The 20,581-nt window shown below is 43.4% G+C and overlaps 1 protein-coding gene across 1 annotated transcript in view; it reads left to right on the top strand.

Annotated features, from left to right (window-relative positions):
- PSMD1 (proteasome 26S subunit, non-ATPase 1) overlaps positions 1 to 20,581 on the top strand; it is a 158,554-nt gene that overhangs the window by 23,472 nt on the left and 114,501 nt on the right. Inside the window, exons 5-12 of the mRNA XM_038742337.1 lie at positions 655 to 860; positions 2,635 to 2,778; positions 6,475 to 6,701; positions 11,812 to 11,872; positions 15,679 to 15,807; positions 16,636 to 16,724; positions 17,442 to 17,520; positions 18,097 to 18,270. Of these exons, the coding sequence (XP_038598265.1) occupies positions 655 to 860; positions 2,635 to 2,778; positions 6,475 to 6,701; positions 11,812 to 11,872; positions 15,679 to 15,807; positions 16,636 to 16,724; positions 17,442 to 17,520; positions 18,097 to 18,270 (1,109 nt within the window). The remainder of the gene's footprint in view (positions 1 to 654; positions 861 to 2,634; positions 2,779 to 6,474; positions 6,702 to 11,811; positions 11,873 to 15,678; positions 15,808 to 16,635; positions 16,725 to 17,441; positions 17,521 to 18,096; positions 18,271 to 20,581) is intronic.

The following is a 20,581-nucleotide window of genomic DNA, read 5'->3' as shown; positions in this document are numbered from 1 at the left end:
TAGACTGTGAGCCCATTGTTGGGTAGGGGCCATCTCTATATGTTGCCAGCTTGTACTTCCCAAGCGCTTAGTATAGTGCTCTGCACACAGTAAGCGCTCAATACATACGATTGAATGAATATGCATAATAAATACCTCAACCAAGAGCCAAACATCAGTGGTTCATTCATTCATTCATTCAATCATATTTATTGAGCACTTACTGTGTGCAGAACACTGTACTAAGCGCTTGGGAAGTACAAGTCGGCGACAGAGACAGTCCCTACCCAACAGCGGGCTCACAGTCTAGAAGGGGGAGACAGACAACAAAACAAAACATGTAGACAGGTGTCAAACTGTCAGAATAAATAGAATTATAGCTATGGTTGCCCTCTCTTGCATAGCACTCTGGCTTTTGCAGTTATTTTCCATCTGTGGGGGAAGAGATTCCACTGTGCTAATCTGAGGTTATTCCCCTTCCCCCAACATCTTTCCTCTGCCCCGGTCTTTTAATTCCTTTTTTGGGGGGGGGGTGAAATATCATGAAATAAAGTGTATTGTTCCCATTTTGTCTCCCAACACATTTGTGTTCCTGAGGACACTTCTCATCTCTGCCCCCTGATTTTAAAACAGACTCAGGCTGCTCAGAAACATTGCCTTTCTTTCTCCTTATAGCAAAATGCATTGACCATTACACCAAGCAGTGTGTGGAGAATGCGGATTTGGCCGAGGGTGAGCGGAAACCTGTGGATCAGAGACTGGAAGGGATCGTGAACAAAATGTTCCAGCGGTGCCTGGATGACCACAAGTACAAGCAGGCCATTGGCATTGCCCTGGAGACCCGCAGGCTGGACATCTTTGAGAAGACCATCTTGGAGTCGGTAGGTTACCTTTTAGGGTGAGAGCATTGCAAGAGAAAGGATTACCCAGAGAAGAAGCAGTCTTTATTGGCTATCAGAAAGAAAAATCGTGGCACTGAAATAAAAAAAAGATTAGACTGTTGATCGCGTTTATTGTAGCTTACATTTATACGTGATTTCCGTCCAGTCACGTTTCGCTGGGGGAAGGTCAATTCAGGATTTTAAAAAATAGTTACTTGGTGATATTTCTTATTGGTGATGTGAACTGCTAGACTTTGAGCCCGTTGTTGGGAAAGGATTGTCTCTATCTGTTCTTTGCATGTAGTAAACGCTTAATAAAGGCCATTATTATTATTTGCCGATTGTCCTTTCCCAGCGCTTAGTACAGTGCTCTGCACACAGTAAGTGCTCAGTAAATACGATTGAATGAATGAACTTCCAGTGGTCCTGTAGAATGAGGAGAAGCTATGTTTCCATTGCTCTTTCAGGGAATCCATAAGAAAGTTTTTTTTAAACTCTAGTGATACATATGTTATTAAAACATTTGGAATTTGCTAGAACATTAAAAACCCCTCTCTCACGTGGCATTTTAACGTTCGTGGGCTGGGAAGTAGATATTTCAGAAGGTTTTATTCTGTCTTTGTGTTAATTCAGGGAGTAGAGTGTAAAGTGAAGAGCTAAATTCATTCATTCATTCGTTCGTATTTATTGAGCGCTTACCGTATGCAGAGCACTGTACTAAGCGCTTGGAAAGTACAATTTGGCCACAGATAGACACGGTCTCGACCCAACAACTTGCTCCCAGTCTAGGAGGGGGAGACAGACAACAAAACAAAACATGTAGACGGGTATCAAAATCATCAAATAGAATTATAGCTATAGGCACATAATTAACAAAATTAACAGAGTAGTAAATATGTACAAGTAAATTGTTCATTCATTCGTTCGTATTTATTGAGCACTTACTGTGTGCAGAGCACTGGACTAAGTGCAAATGAAGTGTAGTCAACCATAGGAAATACTGTAAAGTGCAGTGATGTGTTCTCAAGGTCCCAAATATAAATCTATTCTAAAATAGTAGCAAAATTGCAACAGGTTGTTGCATGATGTAATCGCAGTATACATATGTACCAGTAACATGTTAATGAGGTTTTTTAATGGGTATCTATGTTATCTTTTACATCTTGTTCAACAGAAAGGGACCTTGTACTAGTAGAGGTGCAATTAATGCTAAATAGGAAACAAATGTCAGTTGAAATGGGCAGTAGTCTCTCTTCAGGAAAGCCAAAATACTTTCAAGGTTGTGGGGGAGGGAAAAGGTGGTGATTGAGCTGAAGAAAACTGCATGTCCTGCAAAACCAAAGAGTTATCTTGAAGAGAAAGAGCACTGAAAGAATAAGTGGCAATATGGCATCACTAGGGCATCATAGGTCTTTCACTAGGTGAAAGACCATTTAAAGAAGAGCATTTAGATCAAGGGGATCCCTGAATGTTATAAAAACATGTAGTTACCATCAGTGGTGGTAAAGGTCGAAAAGCTAATTTTTGGGCATCAAGTCATCGCGCTTCTGAATATTTTATGATGGAAGAAGGCCAGTTCCTTTGCCGAACTTGGTTTTCAGATGAATGGTGCCAGTCCTTTCCCGGCTATGAAATGGGTTCTTGAACTAATTGATCTTTTTTGGCCTCATCTGTGTCCATCGTGATAGTTTACAGACGGCTGAAGGAGTATCAGACTGTGGAATCATGTAACCCGATTTTAAAATAAAGATCAATTTTTTGACGTTTCTTTCAGAATGACGTCCCTGGGATGCTTGCTTACAGCCTCAAGCTCTGTATGTCGTTAATGCAGAATAAGCAGTTCCGTAATAAAGTTCTCAGAGTTTTGGTTAAAATCTACATGAACCTTGAGAAACCAGACTTCATCAATGTTTGTCAGGTAATGCTATTCTACCTCATTGTGTCATTTGAATACAAAAACTACCAAATAGAAACTAGTCTGAGAAACTGTAGTTCCTCAATTTCTGTTAAAATATGATCCAAGAAACAGAACAGAGGTAAAGATATGTATTGAAGAGTTTTATCTCACCAGAGTATTTAGTAGCTGTGCTAGATCCATCAATATCTTGTGGTTTACCGTACCTTAGGCTTATAGCAGTAGTAGCCTGTGTAGGCTGAAATGAACCGGCATCAAATACCGCAGGTTTTATCTTTCTTCAGTATCTAAAGGTGGAGATGGGTAAACAGAGCTATTGGTGAAACTTGTCAAAAGTGTTAGTGTTGTCAGGTACCTTTGTAGCATTCAGCATTTTGACAATCAGTTACCAAACACTTGTTACCCATCAGAAACATTGATTGAACCAAGAAGCAGCGTGGCTTAGTGTCAAGAGGACGGGCTTGGGAGTCAGGGGCCATGGGTTCTACTTCCCGCTCCGCCACTTTGCTGAGTGACCTTGGGCAAGGCGCTTAACTTCTCTATGCCTTAGTTATCTCATCTGGAAAATGGGGATTAAGAGTGTGAGCCCCATGTGGGACAACCTGATTACCTAGTATTTACACCAGGGCTCAGAACAGTGCTTGGCTCAGAGTAAGCACATAACAAATACCGTAATTATTATTATGGTAGGCTAAGCAGTGTATTAAGTACCTGGGAGAGTTCACGCACAATCCCCTGCTCACACGGAGTTCCCAATCAGTCATTCAGTGGTATTTATAGAGCACCCACTGTGTGCAGAGCACTGTACTAACCGAGCTAGTAGACAAGCATCCTGCCCCGAAGGAGTTTGCAGTCTACAAAGAGAAAGAGAAATGTAATAATTTACCAATAGGAAATAGTGGAGTATATAAGCTGATTTCTACCAAAGTGCAGCAGGAGGCTGTGAGATCAAAAGTGGGGTGATGATAGTTGGGAAGATGTAATGTGGGAAGAAAAAAAATCGAGGACAACATACTGTGGTGGGGGGGAGACTTTGGAAGGCCGTTGAAGATGGGGAACAGCTGAGATCTGTCAGATTCAAAGAGGGAGGGAGTTCCAGACAAGGGAAAAGACGTGAGCCAGGGGTCAGAAGCGTGGTACAAGGTTTCTTTTAGAGGTGAGGAGAACTGGGTTCCGTTCTTAACTCCTCTACTGACCTTAGGCCAGCCTTAAGCTCTTTCCTCTTATGCTTATTTATGAAAAAAGGATTGGTCTCATTTGCTTTCTGCCTACTCCAGAGGAACGTTTGAGGATTCTGTAGCATGCGTTGAGTTCCAGGTACCAACGAATTAGCTCCATTTCTTATTTTGAAGAGCATGATTCAAAACATACATAAATCACCCCCACCTTCAAGTTCACAGCACCTTTATCTGCCCAAACTCCATGGATCTGGATTTATACCACTTCAGATTGGAGAGAATTAAAATCATTAGAATTTCAAGAGTCCTTCCCCCTCAAGACCTTAATGTCTAGTAAGGCCCATTTGATTACATAGAATCAATCAATCAATCAATTGTATTTATTGAGCGCTTACTGTGTGCAGAACACTGTACTAAGCGCTTGGGAAGTACAAGTTGGCAACATATAGAGACAGTCCCTACCCAACAGTGGGCTCACAGTCTAAAAGGAACACATAATAGAAGGAACACGTACAATGATAAAAGCAGAAAGAAATGTTCCTGAGGGCTACTATGAAGTCCTTTTGTGTAATCTATAATAATAACAATAATTGTGGTATTTAAGTGCTTACTATGTGTCAGGCACTGTACTAAACGCTGGGGCGCATACAGGCAACTCAGGTTGGACACAGTCCCTGTCCCACATGAGTCTCATAGTCCGAATCCTCATTCAGTGCTTGGCACATAGTAAGCGCTTAACAAATACCATCATTATTATTTTACAGATGAGGTAACTGAGGCCCAAAGAAATTAAGTAACTTGCCCAAGTTCACACAGGAGACAAGTGATGGAGTCAGGATTAGAATAATAATAATAATAATGATGGTATTTAAGTGCTTACTATGTGCAAAGCACTGTTCTAAGCGCCGGTGGGGGGGTACAAGGTGATCAGGTTGTCCCACGTGGGGCTCACAGCCTTAATCCCCATTTTACAGATGAGGTAACTGAGGCACAGAGAAGTTAAGTGGCTTGCCCAAGGTCACACAATTGACAAGTGGCGGAGCTGGGATTTGAACCCAATGGCCTCTGACTCCCGAGCCCGGGCTCTTTCCACTGAGCCATGCTGCTTCTCTAACCCCTGACCTCCTGAGTCCCAGACCTGTGCTCTATCAGATACACCGTGCTGCTTCGCCATAGATTGTGGCCATAGTAAGGTGGCTTTTACAAGATGATTCTGGCCCCAGAGTGGCTGGGTGAGGGTAAGCCCCTAGGCCGTCACCAAGTTAATAATAATAATAATAATAGTGGCATTTATTAAGCGCTTACTATGTGCAAAGCACTGCTATTAAGGAAAGAAAAGAGATGGAGCGATATATAGCATTTTTTTGTGAGCAGTAGTTATTCTGTGTCTAAAGAGGTTGCTTATTTATAATGCATTTACCAACTATGCATGCAGACACTGTTTAATAGTAAGTTTGAGCCAGGAGTCCTGAGTTTCAGGCTTCGCTCTGCCACCCACTTGCTGTGTGACCTTGGGCAAGATGCTTACCTTCTCTGGGCCTCAGTTTTCTCATCTATAAGCTGGGAAATCAGTTGGTGAGTGGTGTTTATTGAACATTCACTCTGTGCAGAGCAAAACAGGGATAGTAAATATCCTTCCTGTCCTCAAGGAGTTTACAGTTTTGTGAGGGAGATGGATGGACGTTATAATAAATTCCAGTTAGGGGAAAGCGAAGAGCCCAACAGTATTTACATAAGTGCTGCAGTGTATGAGGGGGCTGAGTACCCGAGTGCACAGGTCTTGCCTTGGTGCTGAATTGACAATTGTAGGGGAAATAGGGTGGGGAAATGAGATTAATCAGAGAAGTCCTCTTGGAGGGGATGTGATTTTAGAAGGGCCCTGCATATGGGGAGGGCAGCCGTCTGCCAGGTAGGAAGCGGGAGGGTGTCCCAGCAAGAAGAGACGGCAAGACGTCGGGGGTGAAGTAGATGAGAACGAGGTACAGTGAGTAAGTTGGCTTGAGAGAAAGAAGGGTGTAGTGGGAGAGGAATGAAGATAGGTGGGTTGGGAGGAAGCTGATTGAATGCCTTAAACCTAGGATAAAATACTTGCCCTCCCTCCATCGTAGATTGTGGGCCCCATGTGGGACAGAGACTAATCTGATTACCTCCTATCTACCCTAGAGTTTAGCCCAGTGCTTGGCACATAAGAAGCACTTAACAAGTACCATCATTATGACTATTATTCACTTATAAAAGAGGGAAAGGTCCTCAAAAGAAGCACTTAACAAGTACCATCATTATGACTATTATTCCCTAATAAAAGAGGGAAAGGACCTCAAAAGCCGGTAATCTTAAAAAGGTCAATATCACGAGTATGAAAGCAAAGCAGAGTTTCTTTTATCTATAAATGCCCTTTTCAACTGACTTGAGACCTACAGCAGAAGCTTGCGAGTTTAAAGTTGGGGAAAACGTTTCAAGGAAAGTCTTTTTTATTATTTTGCCTAGTCCTGACTATTTTTCTTTGCCTTTTCCATCCCAGTGCTTGATCTTCTTAGATGACCCTCAGGCGGTGAGTGATATCTTGGAAAAGCTGGTAAAGGAAGACAATCTCCTCATGGCTTATCAGATCTGTTTCGACCTGTATGAAAGTGCAAGCCAGCAGTTCTTATCCGCCGTGATCCAGAATCTTCATACCGTTGGCACCCCTATAGCTTCTGTGCCTGGATCAACCAATACGGGTACCGTTCCAGGAACGGAGAAAGATGGGTGAGGAGAATTTTCAGAATTCCGGTATAGTCACTCGCAGAATTAGCACAACCATTGTAGATAGTAATAATAATAGCATGTATTAAGTGCTTACTATGCGCAAAGCACTGTTCTAAGCGCTGGGGAGGTTACAAGGGGATCAGGTTTTCCCATGGGGGGGCTCACAGTCTTCATCCCCATTTTACAGAAGAGGGAACAGGCACAGAGAATCAATCAATCAGTCGTATTTATTGAGCGCTTACTGTGTGCAGAGCACTGTACTAAGCGCTTGGGAAGTACAAGTTGGCAACATAGAGAGACGGTCCCTACCCAACAGTGGGCTCACAGTCTAGAAGATGAAACCAAGCAGGCTGTTGCTTGCTAATTCTTGGATCTGTAGGACTGAAAAACACCCCAGTGAGGTTCACCCCTAAAAACATAAAACAAAGCACTGTACTAGGTGCGTGGGAAAGTACAGTACAGCAATATTATCCATAATTTATTTATATTAATGCCTGAAGTGACTTGCCCAAAGTCACACAGCTGACAGTTGGCGGAGCCGGGATTTGAACCCATGACTGACTCCAAAGCCCGGGCTCTTTCCACTGAGCCACAGCTACCAAATGATTTTGGCTGATGGGTTTGTTGTGTTTTTTCACGTCTTTACATTTAAGTTGCTTTGTTAGACACTGTATTCAAAATGTAATATGCATAAAGAATGCAGTACATTCAAGTGCACTTTAGGATTCCTGTATTTGGCTTAGAACCTTTTAATTTGGTTATTAGAACACAAACCACCGAAGCCAAAGCTCAGTGTCACTGCTCAGACTTATCTGCTCGAATTGCTTTCAGTTACTGCATGGCTTTAAGAAGGCCATATTCTTTACCTTCAAAATAATCTTTCTGTACTTAGGCCCGATTTATCATCTTCAGTGCTGTTGCCAGCTTGGAGTTTTGGATGTAATCCTACTTGGGGTGTCGTGAACTCTTCCCTTCCTAGTCAGTCGACAGGTATTTTTTTGGACACCTAGAGAATGCAGAGAATTGAGCATTGATCAGCCAATTTAGTCTGTGTTGTGCATGCTCATGAATGTGTGTTTTTGCACAAAATTAGTATATTCTGATCATGTGGTGTATGGTTAACTGAAATCAAACTTGTTCACTTTTGCCAGAAGATATTTTACTTGTGATATTTTATGTGAACTGCTTCATTTTTTTTCCTGATGCTTTTGAAAGAACTACTGACTTGTTCTCCGACCTGGTGGCTTGGAGAATAGACTTGACAAGAAGTGTTTCCCAAAATTCATGTCCTTAACTGCCGTAACTGGTACAAAACACTCCATTCCTGAAATAGAGAATAGAATAGTAGTAACTTGATTGGCTTGTATCCACCCCAGTGCTTAGTACAGTGCCTGCCACGTAGTAAACGCTTAACGAATCCCATTATCATTAGTATTATTATTATTCTTCTCTGTGCCTCAGTTCCCTTATCTGTAAAATGGGGATTAAGACCGTGAGCCCCACGTGGGACAGGGACTGTGTCCAACCTGATTGGCTTGTGTCCACCCCAGTGCTTAGTACAGTGCCTGCCACGTAGTAAATGCTTAACGAATCCCATTATTATTAGTATTATTGTTATTATTCTCTGTGCCTCAGTTCCCCTATCTGTAAAATGGGGATGAAGACTGTGAGCCCCACGTGGGACAGGGACTGTGTCCAACCTGATTGGCTTGTATCCACCCCAGTGCTTAGTACAGTGCCTACCACGTAGTAAACACTTAAGAAATCCCATTATTATTATTATTATTATTATTATTATTATTATTATTATTATTATTATTATTATTCTCTGTGCCTCAGTTCCCTCATCTGTAAAATGGGGATTGAGACCGTGAGCCCCACGTGGGACAACCTGAGGACGTTGTATTTACCCCAGCACTTAGAACAGTGCTTGGCACCTAGTAAGCGCTTAACAAATACTATAAAACTATACTATAATACTATATACTGTATAATAATAGACTGTGAGCCCGCTGTTGGGTAGGGACCTTCTCTATATGTTGCCAACTTGTACTTCCCAAGCGGTCGGTACAGTGCTCTGCACACGGTAAGCGCTCAGTAAATACGACTGAATGAATGAATGATTATTATTGATTAATACTTGGCAATGAAGCGCGCTCACTGTGTGCCCAGCAGTGGGGTGGATTGAGGCCGGAGAGATGGGATCCGGTCCCCGGCTCTACGGGGGAAGCAGCGTGGCTCAGTGGAAAGAGCCCAGGCTTTGGAGTCAGAGGTCATGGGTTCAAATTCCGGCTCCGCCAACTGTCAGCTGTGTGACTTTGGGCAAGTCACTTCACTTCTCTGGGCCTCAGTCCCCTCATCTGTAAAATGGGAATGAAGACTGTGAGAGCCCCCCGTGGGACAACCTGATCACCTTGTAACCTCCCCAGCGCTTAGAACAGTGCTTTGCACATAGTAAGCGCTTAACAAATGCTATCATCAATAGTGTTTATTGAGTGCCTGTTGGCTGCAGTGCACTGTACTGGTCAGTTGGGAAGTACAAATGAAGAAGCAATATATTCCTGGTCTCGAGAAGTTTATTACTTCAGTGGGAGAGACAGACTTAAAAATATTTGTGTATAGGACAGTCAAAGTAAGTCATTTAACGCACAACTGAAAAGCTTATGTATGTGCTGAGGAATGTTTTAAGTAGGTGTGTTAGGACAGCAGATTGCAAGTGGATTTGGACACTTGGGGTGTTGGATACTGAGAGGTGGAAGAGGAGTCCAGGATACCACAGTTGTGGGCCTCTGGGACAGGGATGGTGACAGTATCGGCAGAGATAATAATAATGACAATATTTGTAGTTTTTGTTAAGTACTTACTATGTATCAAGCATTCTATAATAATAATAATGATGATGGCATTTATTAAGCGCTTACTATGTGCAAAGCACTCTTCTAAGCGCTGGGGATGTTACAAGGTGATCAGGATGTCCCATGCGGGGGCTCACAGTCTTCGTCCCCATTTTACAGATGAGGGAACTAAGGCACAGAGAAGTTAAGTGACCTGCCCAAAGTCACACAGCTGACAATTGGCAGAGCCGGGATTTGAACCCATGCCTTCTGACTCCAAAGCCCGTGCTCTTTCCACTGAGCCATGCTGCTTCTCGTAAGTGCTGGGGTGGATACAAACAAATCAGGTTGGACACAGTCCCTGTTCCTTAATCCCCATTTTACAGGTGAGGTAATTGAGGCACAGAGAAGTTAAGTGACTTGCTCAGGGCCACACAGCAGATAAGTGGCGGAGCCTGGGTTAGAACCCATGACCTTCTGACTCCTATGCCCCAGCTCTATCCACTATACCATACCTTAGGAGGAGGAGTGAGATTAGGGAGGAAGAAGAGTAGTTCTGCTGTAGACTGTGAGCCCATTGTTGGATAGGGACTGTCTCTATATGTTGCCAACTTGTACTTCCCAAGCGCTTAGTACAGTGCTCTGCACACAGTAAGCGCTCAATAAATATGATTGACTGATTGATTGATTGACTTAATTAATTTGAGGTGACAGCCAAGCATCCAGAGAGGGAAGCAGCCGCTTTTTGCTCAAGGCTACGGATTAGGTTGTGTGCCTTTTTAATAGCAGCATTTAAGGGGCAGACTTCCCTCTCAATCTCCCAAATATCCCAGAGCCTTGTTCAAGGAGATGATTTCATCCCAGAAATCGGCATCCTCTTCCCTAATGACTTCCTGGGCAGAGTGTAGGCATTCTTGGTGTATTCTTTGCCCCTGCCCTCTATTGATCTATTGAGAAGCAGCGTGGCTCAGTGGAAAAGAGCACGGGCTTTGGAGTCAGAGGTTGTGGGTTCAAATCCCAGCTCCGCCAATTAGCTGTGTGACTTTGGGCAAGTCACTTAACTTCTCTGGGCCTCAGTTACCTCATCTGTACAATGGGGATTAAGACTGTGAGCCCCCCGTGGGACAACCTGATCACTTTGTAACCTCCCCAGCGCTTAGAACAGTGCTTTGCACATAGTAAGCGCTTAATAAATGCCATTATTATAAAATACGGGCTCTGCCAATTGTCAGCTGTGTGACTCTGGGCAAGTCACTTAACTTCTCTGTGCCTCAGTTACCTCATCTGTAAAATGGGGATTAAGACTGTGAGCCCCCCGTGGGACAATCCGATCACCTTGTAACTTCCCCAGCGCTTAGAACAGTGCTTTGCACATAGTAAGCGCTTAATAAATGCCATTATTATTATTATTATTATCAACCTTTCTTGATTATCGGAAGGCTTCAGAATTCCCTACTGCTCTATTTTGTGAACTGTACAAGATAGGGAAACAGGGAAACAGCATGGCCTAAGTGGATAAAGCACAGGCCTGGGAGCCCGAGGACCTGGGTTCTAATCCCAGCTCCACTACTTGCCTGCCGTGTGACCTTGGCCAGCTTACTTCACTTCTCTGTGCCTCATTTTCCTGAACTGCAGAATCGAGAGTCAGTGCCTGTTCTCCCTCCAATTTAGACTGTGAGACAAGAACTGTGTCCACCCTGATTAACTTGTTTATCCCAGTGCTTACTCTATTACTCTATTTATTTATTTATTATTACTCTATTTATTACTCTATTTATTTATTTATTACTCTATTTTACTTGTACCTATCTATTCTATTTATTTTATTTTGTTAGTATGTTTGGTTTTGTTCTCTGTCTCCCCCTTCTAGACTGTGAGCCCACTGTTGGGTAGGGACTGTCTCTATATGTTGCCAGCTTGTACTTCCCAAGCGCTTAGTACAGCGCTCTGCACACAGTAAGCGCTCAATAAATACGATTGATTGATTGCTTAGAACAGTGCTTGACACACAGTAAGCACTCCATAAATGCCATCATTATACAGTTTTTCCATATAAATCTTCTTGTTCTCTATCCTCTCTTCCTTACTGGCTGTGGAGGAAGGCAAATTTCTGTAGGGCAGATGGTTCCTGTCTGAAAGTCAATGTTATTTACCTTGCCAGAATCCCTTGAAATGTTCTCTTTCCTTTCTCTTTCCAACTTTAGTCTTTCGTTTCTTTTTAATCTCATCATCCAGTTTATGATAGGAAATGATTTGGAGTTTATCTTTAATTTCAGTGACACAATGGAGACAGAGGAAAAGACTGGAACAGCACCTGCTGGGAAGACAACAGAACTGGTGAGTGTTCTCTTTAGAGAAAGTGTTATTATTAGAGAAGCAGCGTGGCTCAGTGGAAAGAGCACGGGCTTGGGAGTCAGAGGTCATGGGTTCTAATCCCGGCTCTGTCACATATCGGCTGTGTGACTTTGGGCAAGTCATTTAACTTCTCTGTGCCTCAGTTACCTCATCTGTAAAAAGTGGGGATTAAGATTGTGAGCCCCACGTGGGACAACCTGATCACCTTGTATCCCCCCAGCGCTTAGAACAGTGCTTTGCACATAGTAAGCGCTTAACAAATGCCATAATTACTACTGCCAATTTGTACTTCCCAAGCGCTTAGTACAGTGCTCTGCACACAGTAAGCACTCAATAAATACTATTGAACGAGTGAATGAGTTATTATAGAATAATAACAATAGACGGTCATGGGTTCTAATCCCAGCTTTGCCACTTGTCTGCTGTGTGACCTTGGGCAAGTCTTTACTCTGGGCCTCAGTGCCCTCATCTGGAAAATGGGGATTAAGACTGTGAGCCCCACATGGGACCGGGACTGTGTCCAACTCAGTTTGCTTGTATCCACTCCAGCACTTAGTACATTGCCTGGCACATAGTAAGCGCTTAACAAATGCCACCATTGTTATTATTACTAGTAGTAATAGTCCTAGTAGTAGTAGTAGCAAAATTCAGTGAGTGCCCTCTCCGTGCAGCGCACTGCAAAAGGTGGTTGGGCAGTACTGAATGATAAAGTGACATTTTGCTTGGCCACAGGAGTTTACACCCTAATGTGGGAGACAAACATAGGTGCTGAAGATGGCTGAAGGGGTGATGCTAATTATAATAACTATGGTATTTATTAAGTGTTTACTGTGTGCCAGGCACTGTACTAAGCTCTGGGGTGGATACAAGCAAATTGGGTGGGACACAGTCCCTGTTCCATATGGGGCTCAGTCTCATTCCTTCTTCTGTTTTGCTGTCCGTCTCCCCCTTCTACACTGTGAGCCCATTGTTGAGTAGGGACTGTCTCTATATGTTGCCGAACTGTAGTTTCCAAGCGCTTAGTACAGTGCTCTGCAAACAGTAAGTGCTCAATAAACACGATTGAGTGAATTCCCCATTTTACAGATGAGGTAACTGAGGCACAGAGAAGTGAACCCAAGGTCACACGGAAGACAAGTAGCGGAGCCGGACTCCCAAGCCTGGGCTCTAGCCACCGTGCCACGCTGTGTCTCAGGGTGCCGGGAAATTAATAGGGAAAAGCGTATTGGAGTTGGTGGGATTTTTAGGAGGGATTTGAATGCAAGGAGAGCTGTGGTCTCTCTGATGCGGGAGGGTGGGAATTCAAGCTGGGGATAAATCATGAGAGCAGGGGATGGAGGTGAGAGAGTTGAGAGCTGGGTGGAGCTAGAAAATTGTCTCGGGAGTAGCTGAGCCCAGCGAGTAGGAGAATAGTAGAAAAGAGCCGATAGGAGAGGAGCTGGGTGGTGAAGATCCTTGAAGCTGATTTTGAGGGTTTTTTGTTGGCCACAAAGAGACTCAGGGAGCCTGCGAGGACATCGAGCAAGGGAGAGATGTGGGCCAAGTGATGCTTCAGGAAGATCAGTCAGTCGGTGGCATATCTCAAGCACTTACTGGGTGCAGGGCACTGTACTAAGTGCTTGGGAGAGTACAGTGCAACAGAGTTGGTAGATATGATCCCTGCCCGCAAGGAGCTTACTGTCTAGAGGGGGAGACAGGCATTAATATAAAATAAATTGTGGCTATGTACCGAAGTGCTATGTGGCTGAGGGTGGGGTGACTATCAAGTGCTTAAAGGGTACAGATTCAAGTGCATAGGTGATGCAGAAGGGAGAAAGGGAAATGAGAGGTAGTCAGGGAAGGCCTCTCAGAAGAGATGTGATTTTTAGGAGGGCTGAAAAGCTGGAGAAGAGTGGTGGATATGAATAATAATAATAACAATGATAATGATGGCATTTATTAAGCGCTTACTCTGTGCAAAGCACTGTTCTAAGCGCTGGGGAAGTTACAGGGTGATCAGGTTGTCCCACGGGGGGCTCACAGTCTTAACCCCCATTTTACAGATGAGGGAACTGAGGCCCAGAGAAGTGAAGTGACTTGCCCAAAGTCACACAGCTGCCAATGGGCGGAGCTGGGATTAGAGCCCATGACCTCTGACTCCAAAGCCCGGGCTCTTTTCCACTGAGCCACACTGCTTCTCTAAGGGGGAGGGAGGGAGAATGGGAGAGAGAGATGATCCAAGCAGAGGAATAAAGTGTAGATTTGAAGAGGACGAAGTCTGGAGGCTCACAGCATCTCTAGAATCAGTCTAGCCCACACACTTCACTCCTCCAACGCCAGCCTACTCATTGTACCTTGATCTCATCTCTCTTGACGCTGACCCTTTTCCAACATCCTCCCTCTGGCCTGGAACTCCCTTCCCCTTCTTATCTGACAGTCCGCCATTCACCTCATCCTCAGAGTCTTACTAAAATCGTATATCATCAATCATCATCAATCGTATTTATTGAGCGCTTACTGTGTGCAGAGCACTGTACTAAGCGCTTGGGAAGTCCAAGTTGGCAACATATAGAGACAGTCCCTACCCAACAGTGGGCTCACAGTCTAAAAGGGGAAGAAAGAGAACAAAACCAAACATACTAACAAAATAAAATAAACAGAATAAGATATGTACAAGTAAAATAAATAAATAGAGTAATAAATATGTACAAACATATATACACATATACAGGTGCTGTGGGGAAGGGAAGGAGGTAAGATGTGGGGGATGGAGAGGGGGACGAGGGGGAGAGGAAGGAAGGGGCTCAGTCTGGGAAGGCCTCCTGAAGGAGGTGAGCTCTCAGTAGGGCCTTGAAGAGATATCCTCCCAAGAAGGCTTGTATATCCTCCCAAGAAGTCTTCCCTGTCTATCCTTTCATTTCCCCTGCCCTGTTTGTCCTTCCCTCTGCATCTTCTATGCACTTGGATCTATTCCCCTTAAGCGCTTTGATTTTCATTTCACCCCAGACCCGTAACATTTACATACATAGTCTGTACTGCCATTTCCCCGATCTGTTATTCACTGCTTTTGTCCCCCTCTAGACTGTGAAACCCCTTGTGGGGAGGAATCGTTTCTGCCAACTCTAGTGTATAGTACACTCCCAAATGCTTAGAATAGTGCTCTGCACACAGTAAGGGATCAATAAATAATAATAATAATAATGGCATTTATTAAGCACTTACTATGTGCTGTTCTAAGCGCTGGGAAGGTTACAAGGTGATCAGGTTGTCCCACGTGGGGCTCACAGTCTTAATCCCCATTTTACAAATGAGGTAACTGAGGCTCAGGGAAGTGACTTGTCCAAAGTCACCCAGCTGATAAGTGGGGGAGCTGGGATTTGAACCCATGACCTCTGACTCCAAAGCTCGTGCTCCTTCCACTGAGCCACGCGGATTAGTTAACATTGTTTCAGTATAAGTTGGTAACAGGCTAGGCTTCTTAGCTGCTGTTGCTCTGCCCTCTGCAAAACGGATATCCAACCTTGAAGCATCTGAGAAAGTGACTTTTGTGTGGTTTGACATGACCGAATATAGTCCAAGGAGCCCATTTTTCACCCTTCAGACAGTATGGGCTACTCTGGCGTATTGGACAAAATTCTCAAATTATGCTATTTGCTGAAACTTGGTACTTGTGACATCACATGTCCGGTCTTTCTGCATAAGTTCCTAATTAGTTGAGTGCAGCCCGCGTGCAGCTGATTTAACCGATCTGGGGTCTTAAGGAAAATGTTATGATTTTGATGTTTTTCTTCATTTTTGTGTGTGTGCAGAATCCGGAACCCAAGGACCAGATTTCAAAAATGATTAAAATTTTAAGTGGTGAAATGGCTATTGAGTTACACTTGCAATTTTTAATACGAAACAATAATACAGACCTCATGATTCTAAAAAACACAAAGGTAGGAAAATCATTCATCTTATTTCCCTGGGACTGTTTTCTTTAGCTCATGTTTTTCCCATTGAATATTGTCTAGCTTTTCCTGAGCATTATCCTGTGCTCCGTTTGTTGCTATACTTAAGCAGCAGTTTAGTGATCCTTCCTCTGTTTTGGAATTGCAAAAATTGTGCAAAAAAAGTGGAAGAAATATGGGAGTAAAATGGTAAAATCTTTGTAAAATTATCAAGCTAAGATATTAAGTAGAACCAAATAAAGTAAAATAGGAGAATAAACTCTCCTCTTAAATTTCTTGTAGCTATAATATCTGTTGGCAGGGACAGCAGTGCAAGATGAGTGTTGGGAGGTAAAAGGCAGGAGTAGTAGAGGGAAAGGGAGAACCCCCAACCCTTAAGCTAAGGTCCCATACTTGGGTACGTACATGTCGTAATTTGTGATTGTGGCTGAGGGGAAAAGGGTCCTGATGAAATATATCAAAGATATTGTATCTGTGGTGGGTTTTAAAAATTCCCTGTTGTGCATATCTGGATGCCCAATAGGTAACTTCTGGTGCTGAAACTGAAATTCGGATCCTAAGGCTAATGGTTGCCAGGGAGTTCTCTTCTAGCCCTATAGAAGGGAAACAAACTTGACACTAATTCTTTTCTAAGTAGCCATAAAACAATTTTCCAGGTGTAATAGCTAAATACCATATCACTGTATTTTTTTCCCCAGGAAATGGGATTTTCTCTGCACATGGCTATTTTCAGGGCTTATCTCTCATCCTTTTGTTTCTTCGCTTAGTCGTATTGCTCCCCAGTAATTCAGATCCGTATTCGTTTTTTTTTTTTAGGATGCAGTGCGGAACTCTGTATGTCACACGGCGACAGTCATAGCAAATTCTTTTATGCACTGTGGGACAACTAGTGACCAGTTCCTTAGGTAAATATGTGGGACAGTCCAATTTGTTCTGAAGCGATCTAGAGCAGAAGCTAATATGTTTGTCTTATGTAGAGAAAGGCGAAATGAAGGGAATTGCCATGTTCTTTTCCAGCTTTGCGAAGATTTGCCGATTGCTCGTGCCTGTTTGTTAGGTAGCGTTCCCTAGTTATTAAATGGTGTTTGAAGAGTATAGCTTGAATGTAGAGTACCTGACAATTGAAATGTGTTCACTTTTGTTTGCAAGTAGCACCTGAAAGTCGACATTTGTTTCTAGATTATTTAAGGACTCGTGCTTTAAACGGGGTTGGTGGAGATGAACAAAGGGATTTAGTGTGAAAGAAATGAGAAACCCACTGCACACTCACCAGCTACTGACTCGTGATCAAGCCGTCCTGTAAATCATTATTTAACAATTGGAATTGCATATTTTAGAGTTCATTAAGTGGATTTACCAAGCAAAACTAAACTCTGTGAATTCAAATGGAAAAGTATGGAAAACTCCAATATTCATCCCAGATAATGGTTCCATTAGAGCTAATTAATTCAATAAGGGCAGACTCGTGGTAAATTAAGATGATTTAGCGGATGAGATGCCCAGTGAAGAAGTAGTCAGCCTGTAATTTGAAAGTAATTCTTCTCTTTGGTTATGTCTCCGACGTTAAAGTTTTATAACTCGTTTGGTTCCAGTTAACATTATCAACTTTTCTTTTCCCACAGAGATAATTTAGAGTGGTTGGCCAGAGCTACTAACTGGGCAAAGTTTACTGCTACAGCTAGCCTGGGCGTCATTCATAAGGTAAGAGTCTAAGCATCTGCTTGTGTGATAAGGTTGAAATTCTTAAAAGTCTAGGCTGCCTTTTTGAAATTAGTCTGTGAGTGAAAGTTAAGTCAGATGAACATATATTTACAGTTTGGGTCCTAAGAACCGTATGTTGAACCAAGACCTGGAGCGAATCTCTTGGAGGAAAATTTAAGTGAAAAACATTTAGATGAAAATCTTTTTCAGGGCAGGAAAATTTAGATCCATTGGTTCTCAAAGAATGGGTTCATGCATTAGGTAAAAGATGAATGAGCTAAAGTGACTGTGAAGAACTGATGTAAATAGAGAGAAGGAAACCAAGAGCTAACACTATTTAACTATCTTATGGGCAGCAAAATAATTCACCATTGGTGCCAAGAAGTTCACAGTAGACTCTCCACAAATACTATTGGTTGATTATAAAATGAAGGTGAAAGCTCTTAGAGGTTTGTGGAAGTGTTCAAATTCTTTCACATCCTTCTGCCAAATTATGCGAAGTGAAAAACGTCAGAGTAATTCACATGTTATTTCATCCTTCTGATTTGTAATATTTTTGTGCTTGCCAACTTACAGGGTCATGAGAAGGAAGCGCTACAACTAATGGCTACATATCTTCCCAAGGACACTTCTCCTGGTTCCGCATATCAGGAAGGTGGAGGTCTCTACGCATTAGGTCTCATTCATGCCAATCATGGGGGTGACATAATAGACTACCTACTTAACCAGCTGAAGAACGCCAGCAACGACGTAAGCATTGGAAGGAAAAGTCAAAACAATATTCATCCATTTGAGCAGAAAAATGAGCCCAGGAGTCAACGAAGGAAAGTGTCGTCATTGGTTTTTATCGAGCTCTTGTCTGTAGAGCACTGCACTAAGCACTTGGGAGAGTACAATTCAACTGAGTTAATGTTATTGTCGAGTAAATGAAAGAGCAAAATTAAAGAGAGGGTAAATTTGTAGTGGCAGAGGCCAGGCTGGTGTTGGGATGTCTGCAGGTAGTGCTCGGCTGCAAGAGTGGAGGACATGGACAGTGGAAGTGATCGCTGGACGAACGTGTCTACAAGCTCTTGTAGTGTTATATTGTATTCTCCCCAGCACTTAGTACTTTGCTCTGCACACAGTAAGCACTCAGTAAATACCAGTGATTGATGAGAGCCATGGAAAGACAAGATAATTTAGAAGAAACGGCAGTTTTGAAGGCATGGCCCTTGGCCTAGGGAAGGTGATGGGCATTAGGTTGTCCAGGGTTGCTTGACCCCGGTAGAGAGGGTTTGAAAGTCTTGACCTGGGCAGGGGAAAGTTTTGGGGTGAGGGGATATGAGGGTGCTGTTGGTGGTGTAGGGATGGGGCTTGTAATAATAATAATAATGACGGTATTGGTTAAACGCTTACTATGTGCCAAGCACTGTTCTAAGCGCTGGGGTTGATACAAGGTAATCAGGTTGTCTCACATGGGGCTCGCAGTCTTCATTCCCATTTTACAGATGAAGTAGCATGAGGTACAGAGAAGTGAAGTGACTTGCCCTAAGTCATACAGCTGATAAGTGGCGAAGCCGGGATTAGAACCCACGATCTCTGACTCCCAAGCCTGTGCTCTTTCCACTAATAACAATAATAATAATAATAATAATAAGAATAAGAAGAAGAAGAAGAAGAATAATGATGGCATTTATTACGTGCTTACTATGTACAAAGCACTGTTCTGAGCGCTGGGGAGGTTACATGGTGATCAGGTTGTCCCACGGCGGGGGGCTCACAGTCTTAATCCCCATTTTACAGATGAGGTAACTGAGGCCCAGAGAAGTTAAGGGACTTGCCCAACTCACACAGCTGACAGTTGGCGGAGCTGGATTTGAACCCATGACCTCTGACTCCAAAGCCCGGGCTCTTTCCACTGACCTACGCTGCTTCTCTAAAATCTGTTTGTAAAATCAGAGGCAGTGCAGCATGTGATAATTGAGTCCAAGATGATGTCTTCACAGTGGTGTGGTGATGTGCGATGGAGTCAGGGACCAGCAGAGTTGAATTGTTTATGGAAATCATGGGAAGAGGGCAATTCAGCACGATGGTGAAGCTTTCGAGGACCATGCCGGGAATGGGATTGGGAGGCAGGCGATGAGAAAGGTGTTATGTTCACCCAGAAATACGGAGGTGGTTTCTCAAAGATAATGGCAATTAGTTGTTATGGGTAATTTGGGTAATTGTGGGTCAGAGATGAGAGAGCCAGATCGGGAAGCAGTATTGTTGGGTTGCCAGGAGTAAAGCAGACTTTGTCACCCTTTCCCCATGAACCAGGGGAAGTGAGAGAAGATTGAGGCCTCGTAGGGTGAGAGTGGGAGGGGGCGCAGTTCGAAAGAGAGCTGTGTTTCGATGACGGGGAAGTTGTGGCATGAGCAGGATAGGAATGAATCCAGAATGAAATGGAGACTGCCCACCGTGGAACTGGAGTTTCAGAGCAGCATTTGGGAAGCAGCGTGGTCCTGGGAGTCAGAGGACATGGGTTCTAATCTCAGCTCTGCCACCTGCCTACCCTGTGACCTGGGCAAGGCGCTTCAGTTGTCTGTGCCTCTGTGATTTCATCTGTAAAATGGGAATTAAGACTGTGAGCCCTTTGAGGGACATTTACTGGGCCCAACCTGATTATCATGTATTGACCCCAGTGCTTAGTGAGGTGCCAGGGACGTAGTAAACGCTTACCAAATGCCATGAAAGAAAACAAATCTGGTAGAGAGGGTGTGGAACTCTTGGGGCAGGGGCAGTTTTGGGGACTAGGAGATGTGCAGGTTATTCATTCATTCGATTGTATTTATTCAGTGCTTACTGTGTGCAGAGCACTGTACTAAGGGCTTGGGAAGTGCAAGTTGGCAACATATAGAGACGATCTGTACCCAACAGCAGGCTCACAGTCTAGAAGGGGGAGACAGACAACAAAACAAAATATGTTAACAAAATAAAATAAATAGAATGAATATGTCCAAGTAAAATAGAGTAATAAATATGTACAAATATATATACAGGTGCTGTGGGGAGGGGAAGGAGGTAAGGCGCGGGGGGTGGG

This window comes from Tachyglossus aculeatus, chromosome 1, assembly GCF_015852505.1.
Source record: "Tachyglossus aculeatus isolate mTacAcu1 chromosome 1, mTacAcu1.pri, whole genome shotgun sequence".
Taxonomy (NCBI): domain Eukaryota; kingdom Metazoa; phylum Chordata; class Mammalia; order Monotremata; family Tachyglossidae; genus Tachyglossus; species Tachyglossus aculeatus.
This window is presented reverse-complemented; position numbering and strand designations above follow the sequence as displayed.